Here is a 12,640-nt window from a genome sequence, read left to right as displayed (position 1 = left end):
TGAGGAAGGGCAGGTTTCAAAGACTAGATAATTCAAATCACTAGGTTTGTATTATTTTTTTTAAATTTATTAATTAATTAATTAATTTATGGCTGTGTTGGGTCTTCGTTTCTGTGCGAGGGCTTTCTCTAGTTGTGGCGAGCGGGGGCCACTCTTCATCGCGGTGCGCGGGCCTCTCACTGTCACGGCCTCTCTTGTTGTGGAGCACAGGCTCCAGACACGCAGGCTCAGCAATTGTGGCTCACAGGCCTAGTTGCTCCGCGGCATGTGGGATCCTCCCAGACCAGGGCTCGAACCCGTGTCCCCTGCATTAGCAGGCAGATTCTCAACCACTGCGCCACCAGGGAAGCCCTAGGTTTGTATTTTTAGAGTGGAATGTTCTAGTGAATCTAAGTGTACCCCTCATTCATTGTAATTGTATATCATTCTAACTTCATTCCACATAAAACGTTTTGTTGAAAAGCATAAAATAACACAGCTACTGGAAAGCACTTGCTGGTCACTGTTGATTTTAAGATTGCAGGTGAATGTGCTGGTAGAATTTAAGGGTATCTTGATGTTTTGGAGTATTGTTCAAAATTGTATCAAAGTAAGCCTATTCCTTAAAAACAAACCACAAAAGAGGTACTACTAAAATCTGGGGTTAGAACAACAGAGACTGCATAGTGGTTGAAAAAGCATGGACCTTGGAGTCAAGTAGACCTCAGTATAACTCTGACGTTACCGCTTACTAGTTACATAACGCTGGGCAAGTGTCTACACCTCTTGTAACCTTAATTTTATTATCTATAAATATTTGACAATAACTTCTTAGCAAAGTTGTTAAGAGCATGAAATGATGTAATGTACCCACATGCCTAGTACAGATGCTAGTTGGTGTTAGTGTCATCTTTTTCAGCTATGAACCCCAGACAGGAAAACCAATTTTATTACCTTGTTCCATGCACTAGGACATGTTTAATCCCTCTTTCTGGAATGCCCTCTTCCCCCCAGAAAAAATCCAAACTGGATTTCAAGATTCAGATTTCAGTGTCTCTTATTTTGACATTTTAGAGGTCCAATTAAGCTCTTTCTCATCACAATTCCTATATGGTTTACTTGCGTCTCTAATATATTAATAACCACTAATTTCGGGTCAGTGCTGTGATGAGCTGACCAGTTTCCCTTCAGGAAAAAAAGGACTTATTGCCCTACTGCTGGGAGTGTCACCAGCAGACAGCTCCTTTTCAGGAATTATCTCAGATGAGAGCACCTCTCAGGTCATGCTCCCTTTCCAAGGTGGCCCCATCCAATAACCTGAAGGGTGATGATATAAGGGCCCAGGTTCTTCACAGCACTGTGACAAGTCCAAAGGATCATCTCATCTTCAGAACTTGCCTTAGAGTTGGCTAAGGCTTTCTCTGAGACCAGATCACAGCTCAACCTCTCTCTCTTTCTCCCGATCTTCTGCCTATCCCTTCTCTTCCCCAGGTGGTGATCATAAGAACATTCCCTAATAAACCTCCTGCACCCAAATTTCCACCTAAGAATCTGCAACCCAGGAACCCAAACTGCAGCCTTACCTCAGGCACTTATTGCTACAACTATTGGTTCACTGCCTGTCTCACTCCATAGGCTGGGTTCACTTCTGGTTACTTTAACATTCTCAGAATCTAGTTAATACCTGGTTGGTATTAACCAGGTATTAACTTGTTGGATAAATGCTTCTTGGATAAATTCATTAAAACTGAGATTTCATTTTCTTTGGCCAAGAAATTCTATTTTCTTGTTTAATTAAGTTTATTTATTTATATTCTCTATGTTTACAGAAAAAGAAGTTAGAGGAGTTAACTCAAAAATTGACTCCAATTAAATAGTGGGGAAATGGGAATGACAGAATTGTAAAAGCCAATATACCAATGATACAGATCAATATAGTTATAATGAGTCATTGAATAGTTTTAAATCATTGAGTAAGTAGTCCTTGAGCTGAGCATCTACCATATACCAGGCACTGCTTAAGTGTTAAAATAAGACTAACTCTCTACTCCCAAGGAAAATTATGTTCAAGTGGAAGAGAGGGGCAAAATAGATTAGAACAGCATAATTCCAGAGAGCAACAGGTAATATGAAGGTCACTGAAAGGGCTTAGAAAATACCATCCCAAAATATACCTCTCTGGCATGTTGATTACTTTGAACTGAAGGCAATTGAGAAGCAGCAGATTCAGGAAGAGCTCTCTGCCCTCCCTGTATCAGGAAGAGGAGGGAATTCTTATCACCAGAGATGGGGAGTTGACATCAAGATGAGTCTGTACAAACAGATCTTACTGAAATAACCCTTATATTCCATTAGTTTCCCCTGTATGTTTCCTGTTCACTTCCCCACAGTTTAATACCCTTAGCTCAAACCCCCTTTTCCTTTGTCTTGCCACATTTCCACAAGTTATCACTCTTTGTTAAAATGATATATAAGCCCCTGGGTCTAACTGCTTTGGGATTCTTCCTTCTTTCTGTGAAACCCTCTGTGCCATGTACAAATATTAACATCAAATGAAATGTGCATGCTTTTCCTCCTGTTTTCCTGTCTTTTGTGAGTTCTACTCACATGTCCCAGCCACAGAACCTAAGAGGAGAAAGGAAAAGTCTTTCCTCCCCTCCATCGCTGTAGGTAGAATGGTCAGGAAGGACTCTCCCAGGAGGTGAGCAGAGATCTCAGTGATGAGAATCCATACGTGCAGATATTTGGAAAAAGTTTGTGGGTTGGGGGGAGGTAGGTAATAAAAGGCCAGGCATTAGGTACAAAACTGACTCTAAGTTTCAGGCAGCTAAATATATACGCTAAATTGCTTGTTTTTATCTGGAAAGGTGACATATTCTAATTCTTAAGAAGAGCCAAAGTTTTTCCTTGAATAAAACTGGATGGCACTGAGAGAAGTAAACAATGTCTTCATCAACTATTTCACAACAAAGACAGAAGCAGAAATCTGTGCCAACTTTTATAGTGACACTGGAGACCTAACATTAAAAAGCATTCAGGAAAGACAATTTCTGTGAGGGGTACAATGGCTCAGCGTGCTTAGAGCAGCAGCTAGATGACGTGACCTTTAGGTTTTCTTCTTTACGGAAGAGCTGGATGTCAGACAGTCAAGATTATATTTGCTCTCAAGGGCCTCAGTCCAGGTATCACAGAGTATTCATTTCTTCTCTGACTCATTAATCAAGAAAAGAATTGTTCAGAACAACCTGGGACAAAGGCTTTAATCATAACACTCTATTTTCCTGCTGCATTTAAGACTCACAATTTAGGCTGACTTCATAGAATTCTATTGAAATATCACCTACCTAGATAAAGAACTACTTGTTTCCAGTATATAATTCCATTCTTTTCATTTGCAAATGTATACACCACCATCACCACCACCTACTGCTATAAAATAGGGTTTTCAGTTTTGTGGATGCATGTTAAGTTTTATTGAGATACCAGTAAATGACAACAGGCATAAAATTAAGGAAATAGTGTCAAGATATCCAAGGAAGTGGGAAATGGAGATGATTAAGCTATTACAATAGGGCAGGTTTGCTTAACCTAACTTTGTAATTTTGTTTCCTGACAATTAAACCAAAAGATAGCATTTATTAAACAGCAACAACACACCAGCAGAGGCATGTCACAATAATGTCACAGAAAGAACGTGAATTCCAAAGTAAAAAATTTAGCAGGTCGAGTTTTATCATAGTAGCAGAGGAATGTCATCACATCACAAAACATGCATTGCAACCCTCAAAGTGCTTTGACTTCTCATTACTAATATACCCTACAGATAAAATACCTACTAAGTCAATGAATGAGATGCATTTAATTTTGCAAATATTTAAAACACCTATGATCAAATCCAAGCTCTACCATCTGAAGGAGTTTAGGACATGGCACCCCCAAATTTGTTACTTTGGTACATTGATCATTTTGAGCTGAAAGCACTTGAAAAGCAGCAAATGCAGGGAGAGGCTTTCTCTGCACTCCCTTATCTGCCTAGAGACAGATCCTCCAAAAGGAGCTCAACTGTCAACCACGGGACGTTGAGTCCCCTCACAGGACAGGAGACTAGAAGTGACACCATAGCCAGGCAGACTTTGTCACCAACTCTTATGTATCCCTGCGATTCTTCTAAGGGCCCATTCAACTTTCCTAAAATTATTTACTCTCCCCTAAGTGGCCTACATTTCTCCTCTCCTTCCCCTATTAAGATAGTATATAAGCTCTCTAATCCTAACCTTTTTTGAGTTATTCACTTCTTTTTTCCTGTGATGCTCCCCGGCATGTAATATTCAAAATGAATACCCTTGTATACTTTTTCTCCTGTTAAGCTGCCTATTGTTTGTTTAGTTCATAGGCCCAGCTATTGAATGTAGGAGGGTAGAGGGAAAGTCATTTCTCCTTTATATACCTAATTTTTCAACTACATAACCCCAACTGAAAAGGTGTTGGGATCAAATAACAATGTGTGAAAGCCCCTGGCTGACACGGCTTCTGGCGGATGACAGTCACGATGTCTTTCCTTCCCTCCACTTCCCTTCCTTTCCTCTTTCCACAACCTAGTATAAAAGGAAGGCTATATCCTGAACGTAGATAACAGTCATAAGTAGCCTCCTTTCTGGGCCTGGAGCAGGTGTATAAACGGAGGCTGCATACCTTATCTACATATTTAAAAGTTGTAAGTCAAGCTGGCAAACTGTTAAATAAAATATGTTATATCCTTCCATCTTGTTAAATAGACCTTCATAACAATCTGGAAGGCCAAGTTCAAGATTAGATCTCTCAGGTCCCTCAGAGTTTCATGCCAAAATTTAGCAGGAGGCCCTGGGCACAATCCCGCTCCCCAGTCATGAGGCCTGTATCCCTACCCTTCCCTCCACCAGCTCCTCCACCCACAAAGGGCCTGGTAGGCATGGTGTGAACACCCCAGCATGATCGAGCTCCAGACACACCTCCATAACCAACTGGCCCTGGAGCCAAAGGGTGTGCCCACCAGCAACCACAGTCTGTCCTAAGGAGAAAGGGATTGGGAAGAGGTCCCAACAGGCCTTGGTGGCAGTGATTAGGGCCTGTTGAACAGAAAATTCCATGGTCCCAGATGCCCTGAACTTAGTCTAGAAATGAGGTTAAGAATCCCAGGCAGCCAGGAACCTTGGCCCCAAGGACTCCTCGCCTGCTTGGTGGAGAGGGGGCCACAGGGGGCGCTCTAAAGCTCCACCTGAAGCCAAGTCTTGCCTGGTGCTCAAGGTGATACTGCTGACAAGTTTAGCAATTCTTGCAATAATCCACCATCACCAGGAAATCAATACCCACAAAAATACTGAAGTTAATATGATTAGGGTATCAAGAAAAAGTAATTCTATAAAAAGGCCGTTTTCCCTTTTCCTGCATCAACAGAAGCAAAGATGAATGTAGCTTGAGTGCTTTTCTCTCACTCATCTTTTTCCCAACTATATCACTATTTTAAGGTTCACTTCTATCTGTGCTTAGCACATCTGAATTTTCTCTCTCCCTCTTCCTCTCCTTCCTTTCTTCCATTCGCTCATCCCTCCCTCTTGATTTCTCATTTTGTGTTTTGATAAACCCATCATTTTTATGGACAAAAAATAGAATTAGAAGCTGTGTTTGCTACCTTTAAAAAAGTTATATCTAGAGGTACATCAGTTAAATATGGAAGGAATAAATTTTCCCATCACAATGTGGTAGTAGTGGAATAGCTCAAACTTTCTTGATTTCTGGGACTCACTTTATTTGATCCAATGTGTCCTCTAAAAACTGCAAAATACCTTTACTGGAAAAGAAAGAAAGTAAAATATCATGCTTCTTTTGGGTGTCTATGAATGCAATGAGAGAGGAGTTACTTAGCTTTAACATGGCCTTTACACTGTTAACAGTCACATTACTGATCCAAGTACTTCCCGTTTCACTAAAGGCAGGTAAAGGGGAAGGAGTTACTTTCTACAGTACTCAAAGAACAGGCAGGAACAAAAAGGACTCATAGCACCAGGGGAGAACCGTGCACGAACAGCTGGACAATTCCTTTTATTCCACCCTTCATTACCCCTTGAACAAAACTCACCAAATCTTCCAGTGTTAGCAGCTCATACTGCCCACTTACAGATTAGTTTGTATTCTTAAAAATCATTACAAATTAACTGTTCCCATAATCTGACCAAGTCTAACTTAGTCTTTGAGCCATTTGTCCTCATACTGCAAAATATCTTATTCAGTATAAAGTCCATGCAGGAGAGTGGTTCGTTTATTGTCACCATAGTGAGAACATTTCAGGATTTCATAAAAACAACCGATCAATCCTTTCATAATGAAAATGATATGATAGCCTTTGCAAAAAAGAAAACATCGCAGACCTAACATGAATTGGAGATGTGATTTTTTTGTTGTTGTGTTATCTGCAGCTGTGAGGACATTTAACCCACCCACTCTCACTCTTTCACCTGATACTAGCGAAAATATGCATTGGCCAAAAAATTAACCAGAAGCTTAGCGTGGCCATAGAGGATAAAAGTAACTGACCAACTATCTGGGCTGCTGTTACAAAAATACCATACACTGGGTGGCTTAAACAACAAACGTTTGTTTTTCACAGTTTTTGCAGTTGAGAAGTCCAAGATCAAAGTTCAGGGTGCTGGTAAGGACCCCCTTCCTGGTGGACAGATGTTGGACTTTTTAAATCCTCACATGGCAGGGAGCAGAGAGAGGGAGCAAGATCCCTCGTGTCTCATTAGGGCACTAATCCTATTCATGTGTGCTGGGCACGATTCCAAGCGCAAAGATGGAACAGTTAACGAGAATGAAAGGGTGCCTTTCATGGGCTGGCGGGGGTGGGCGTGAGAGATGGGAGGGGAAATGGGTCGATAATAGACAATAAATAAGGAAACAACATAATTTCAGACAGAGATAAGCCCAGTGAAGACGTTAAAATACCCTTCTCTCCCCATTCTGCACCTCCACCCCATCCCCACTTATCATCTCTGAACGACAATGTTTTCTGACCACCTCTCCGCCCAATCCTGAATAGACCATTTCCTCCTGTGGATGCCCTGATCCCATGTCTACCTCTAGCCTGCACCTTTATTGTATTTGTTTACCTGTCTTATCTTTCCCTACGAGACTTCAGGCCCCTTTGGAGTAAAGGTCAGACACTTTTTCTTAATGATTTTGTAGTTGTTATTCCTGGCACATATTCTGTATTTTGCTCACCATATAACATATTCAATAAACGCCAATTAACTGAACGAACCTGTTGAAGGAATAAGGATGCCACTAACTGTAGCTCGCATTGAACTATTATTGTGCAACTTGAGGCTTAGTAGGAATGACTACATTGATGTGATCACAATCTTTTACAAAGATTTTATGATAATCTCATTAGAATCATGTTCTATTGTTTAATTTAGTAGCTCTCACCCCCGTACTATTTAAAAAATATTACAGCTTAGGATTCACTCTACTAAAGCGACGTAGGTCAGAAATTGAATGAAACAGATAAACTGTGTAGTTAAGAGGTGAGCCCAGGGACACCGAAGAACGATGTAACATTTCCCAGAACCCTAGAGAACTTGCTTCCAGAGACAGAACAGTAAATTGTATTACTCAGATAGCAACACAGCACTGAAGGACAACCAACTAAATAATTTGAGGCTGCTTTCCAGTATTGGAAAGCACACTGTGACCTCACGATGGCTTTGCTTTGGGGCCATCTGTCTGAGGGCTGTAACCAGCTCAGGTCTTTATTCAGTGCCTCCCAGGGAACTGCCAGTTCCAAGGTAGGCAGAGGAAAACCTCTTGGCATTGCAAAAACAAAGAACCTCTTAAGGTGATTTAGGACTCATCTGCATGATAATGGGTAGAGTATACATGAGAGAGTGCAAACCACAGAACTGATTGCTTCCAACATTAATGAGAAAATGCCTTCTATTGTTGCCAAACCAGTTACAGAAGAATCATACTAAAAGCTCTATTAGGCATTAGGTATCAGCCTTGGACTTTATTAAGAGTTACATCTTTAAAATGTTACTTATCAGGAGGCCAGCCTATCTTTACAGCTCTGATGTGCTCCTCTACGCTCCCTGATGATTTTTCTCCAGCACAGTCAGGTCTAGGACCATGGATTAACTCCTGCGTCTTTCCTTCCACCTTCAGAGACAGGATCCAACAGAGCACAGGAAAACCACAAATCCAGTAGAGTACATAAGAAGCCTGAAGTCTTCTGCAAAGTAACCAACAAATATCTACTGTATTCTGTGGCCACAGACATTTTTTTTTAAGCTATGTTTAGGAAGAGAACAGCAAAAAGTATTCCCCTTTTTATTTTACTAATGGAAAATCTGGATCAAAAAGATGCTGAATTAGTGAATCTCAGAAAGAAGAAACATGTTATTAGAGATAAAGCAGTAGGCTTTTCCTGAATTTCTTATTTGCGGTCTCTTCATCAAAAGACAGAAAAGAGTTGAAACAGATTAGTAGATTAGTAAATTTGGGCTAACACAAGGCAAGTCCTGTTCTAACATTATGGTACCCATCATTCCTAAAATTAAAAATAACTACTATTTATGGAGCACATGCCATGTGTCAGCCAATATTCTAGGTGTTTCATGTACTTATCTAATTTCATTCTCCCAATAACACTGTGTGGTAAGTATCATTATCCTATTTTCACAGATAGAGAAACTGAAGCTCAGAAATTTTAAGTGATTTGCTCAGTCTTATAGGTAGTAAATTGAAGAGCCAGGATTGGAAACCAAATATGCGTGACTTTAAAATTTGCATTTTTTCCAATTTATACATGGCCTTGAGAAAATTAATTTCAAAGCTCAAATAATACCCCTTCTCCATTAAAAAAAAAAAACAATCTTTAAGGACAAGACTTGACTTTGCATTTTAATCCTGAGCTATCAGGATTTTTTAAAAGCATTAACTCATAGTAGGAATCTTTAAAGATTTAATTTAAATGTATTTAACTTACTTAATTTAATTAATTTGCATCACTAAGTCCAAGCACATTTTTTGAGGAAAGAGACCTTCTAAGTACAAACTTGTCCCATTGGTCTCTCTAGCCTCATTGTAGTTTTTCAATCCGGAATGACAGCTCATGGTAGGATTATGAGAGCTTAAACACAGTGTGCCTCAAAGTGGGAGAGACAGGTTCTGGGGGATCACATAACAGGTGCTGCAGTGGCTACTTAAAACCTTGCACAGCCTCCACATCAAAATGATGTTTACTAGAACAAACGACCTTTGAGAGAAAGGGAGATGTAAAAGAGAGGGTGGATGGGAAGGGATAGCAATTCAGGGCCTGAAACAGGACATGTTATAATAACTGTGCCAATTATCTGACGACCATCACAAAATAAACTGCAGTTATTTCCTCAACAGTCATTCAGTCCAAGCGTGCTAAACATCTCTTACCATATTTGCATGTTATTCGATTCACTCTAAAGGAATGAACACCTATGTGATTTTCAAGAAATCCTATTATACTATCCGATGACTATAACATTCCTTATTTTCCCAGACATGATTGTAGTTTCAGGCCCCTTTTTAAGATAACCACAATCACAGTTCAGTACAATCACCTAGATAGATCTCCTGGTGTGAAATCTCACACCTGTCTGTTGAGATAAACTATCTTTTGTAGGTTTCTAAATCATTTGCTTTCTAGTGCTTCCCACGTCTTAAATTGGGTGCAGGAGGGAGAAGGAAAGAGGGATGTAGCAGGAAAAAAAAGACATGGCAATATTAAGAATAATTCAGAATTGGCTTTTTAACTATGGAAGGACATAATAAATTTCTCCTACAATTTGTGAATTACATTTACTTTCATTTTTCTTATTTTCTTACTTTCCTCCTTATAGAGGAAGGTAATGTTTGATTTTCTCCTCTGCCTTAAGTGCTTCCTTTGCAAGTGGAAGAGTAAGAGGAAAAGAGCTGGGAGTGCAGGAACCGGGGCCATGGGTTTCTTGTAGGTTACCTTGTAATTTCTGGTTGTACTCGGTCCTGTGAGACTGGCTCCTCGTCCAGGTACCAGAGTGGTCCCCAGGGACACTGCTCTCAACCACAGTGTCAGTCTTCCTTCTCTCCAGCATATAGAGCCTGGGCCTCGTGAAGGGCAGACTCTTTTTCCTGGTGCCCAGAGTTTCTTTCCCGGGGGCTCCTTTGGGCTCCATCGGAGGCAGAGACCAGCTCTAGGGGCCAGCGGGCAATGGCTGGCTGCTAAAGGGCCTCAGGGTAAAGGTTAAAGCCACCAGCCTGAGGAGCTTAACTGCCCCCTTCTAAACAACCGGCTTCACTCCAGGGTTACCTAGCTGTGACTGCCACCTCCACGGAGTCCCAGGGCTCCACCCCTATGAGGTCATTCTTTTTTATACCTAGAAGCCAACAGGGGAAGCTGCCACCTGTTAACCGGAGAGACCTGCCGCACCGAGCTAGGCAAAGCAGCACTGCGCTGCAACATGCTGCTGAAGCAAACAAAAATCCCATTGTGTGGGCCGAGGGCTGGGAGTCAGGGGAAAGGAAAGTGAACAAGGTGAGGCGGGAGGAGGGGAAGCGCGCGTGTGTGTTCCCTGCGGCTTATGGGTTTAGTGTGTGCCGCTGGGTGTGTACAGGTGCGCTGGGACACTGCGTTGCGGCTCTGCTGCCCCGAGCCAGACGGGGCTCGGCTGTGACACTCAGCTAGAGTCACCCACACGTGACCGCGGAGCTAGTGTGGAGCCATGAGAATTTGCATTTGCATGACAACAGTGGGGACAGAATCGTTTTTTAAGGATTACTGCGCGCCCTCAAAGTCATGCTTCCGCCTTTAAACACCGAACATTCAGAGATTATTTGCTAAAAAACATACTTGCCAAACCCTGATCCGCATTCCGGAGGAAACAAGGGTTTGCACTAGAGAGGGGTCCCGCGGCAGGCGCGAGAGGAGGGAAAGGCCTGGAGTCTTTCCGATTTCTTGCTCTCCACGAGCTGCCCTAGGCTGAAATTAGTCTTTTCAGTCCCAACCCCGTCCTTCTGGGTCCTGATCCTTGGGAAAATAAGCACTGGGCCAGGGTGTGACTTCTGTAAGATCTTTTCCCGACCCTTCCGCAGATGGAGTGCCCGAGAAAGACAGCTCACCTTGGGAAAATAAGCGGAGGGAAAATGTTTGAAACTGAGAAGGGACTCTAGACAGCAAAGGCCTGGGGGGCAGGGAGGAGGGTAGAAAGGCAAATAGTGATGGGCCTTTCATTAGTTTTTTTGAAGTTGTTTTTCCTCGTACTTACTGAGATTTCTCAAGGGGAGAATTCTCAGAAGCTCTGGGAATGTGCCAAGTGTTTTGTATGCCCTCGTTAAAGAAAAGAGAGACCCTGAGGAGGAAAATAGATTCTTTTTTATTGCAGTGGGACTGCCAAAATCTAGCTTTGTGCTGCCCATTCTGAATCATGGTTAACTCTTGTTAGACAAGGTTTATAAATGAGGAAAAAGAGGGAAATCCCATTTTTCCAACTCAGGATGTGTGGGCTGAATACAATTTGCATAATTATCTTAGAAGATAAATGACAAATCTTCACCCACTATAGAGACATCTATATATAGCTTGGCATATTGAATGGCTTGTATTTAATATAATTGATAGTCCCTTTTTTTTTCTTAAACCCTCACAAATACATTTAATAAATGCTTTTCAAGGCACATTCTCTGCGAAGATGTAAAATCAGCTTTTTTGATTCACATTAAAAATGTCTCAATTGTATTCTAATATTATATATACATATATGTATGTGATATGTTTGTGTGTATTTGCCTGGTTACTCACAGACATATACTCTTAAATATAGTACTACTGCAAAATTGTGCAATTAAAAATACAGGACTTATGGGAAATATGGGGTTAGGGTTAGAGCACTCAAAAACTTTGTCAGTGATCCATTTTTTTTTAAAAAGGTAAAAAACTTAAAAAAATGGTAGCACAGTTTTACATGTGATAAATGGTTAAGAAATACACAAATATTACAATAAATGTGGCACTTTGTGTTGAAGAAGCACTGAAGTTTGCTTGTGGAAGTGGGTATTAGAAGGGTTACAGCTTCTGAGTCATAATAAAATGATGGAAGAAGTGATATTTGAAATCAGATGGAAATGTACATCACCAGATGGGGATGGGTGTGGCTAGTCCCACAGGCCATGAACTGAAGTCGCTGGTAATCTTGAGGGGTGTTCACGTGTGAGTTTTGTGTCCTCCCCTGTAGCTCAGGGCACCTGGGTACAGTTTTCTGCATTCATCCAGTGTTTCAAGTAGATGAAATCACACATAAGCAAATGTGAAATTGTGTTATGCTCAAACAGTTCCCTAATATAACAGTTTTGTTGGAACAAACTTATGTTTTCAAAACAAGCATTATAGCAGAACTGACTGTAGTAGCTTTATTATATTTTAGAAACTTCATCAATTGAGAAGATACATAATATAGCTACCATGAATTCAGTAGTAAATATATTTTTCAATTTATTCACAATAGTTTCTATGTCAACTTTAAAAATAATAGATAAATTCTTTCAAAACCACCTTTTAATCAATCAGTGAATGGCACAGACCTCGTTAGTTGTTTTCTCAGTATTCATTCCTACCACC

General features: G+C 40.9%; 1 protein-coding gene across 1 annotated transcript in view; it reads right to left on the bottom strand.

Annotated features, from left to right (window-relative positions):
• Positions 1–10,202, bottom strand: part of ARHGEF38 (Rho guanine nucleotide exchange factor 38) — a 164,889-nt gene extending 154,687 nt beyond the window's left edge. The window contains exon 1 of the mRNA XM_059924208.1: positions 10,007–10,202. Within this exon, the coding sequence (XP_059780191.1) occupies positions 10,007–10,202 (196 nt within the window). The remainder of the gene's footprint in view (positions 1–10,006) is intronic.
• Positions 10,203–12,640: the final 2,438 nt, after the last annotated feature.

Source organism: Balaenoptera ricei, chromosome 5 (genome assembly GCF_028023285.1).
Source record: "Balaenoptera ricei isolate mBalRic1 chromosome 5, mBalRic1.hap2, whole genome shotgun sequence".
Classification (NCBI taxonomy): domain Eukaryota; kingdom Metazoa; phylum Chordata; class Mammalia; order Artiodactyla; family Balaenopteridae; genus Balaenoptera; species Balaenoptera ricei.
This window is presented reverse-complemented; position numbering and strand designations above follow the sequence as displayed.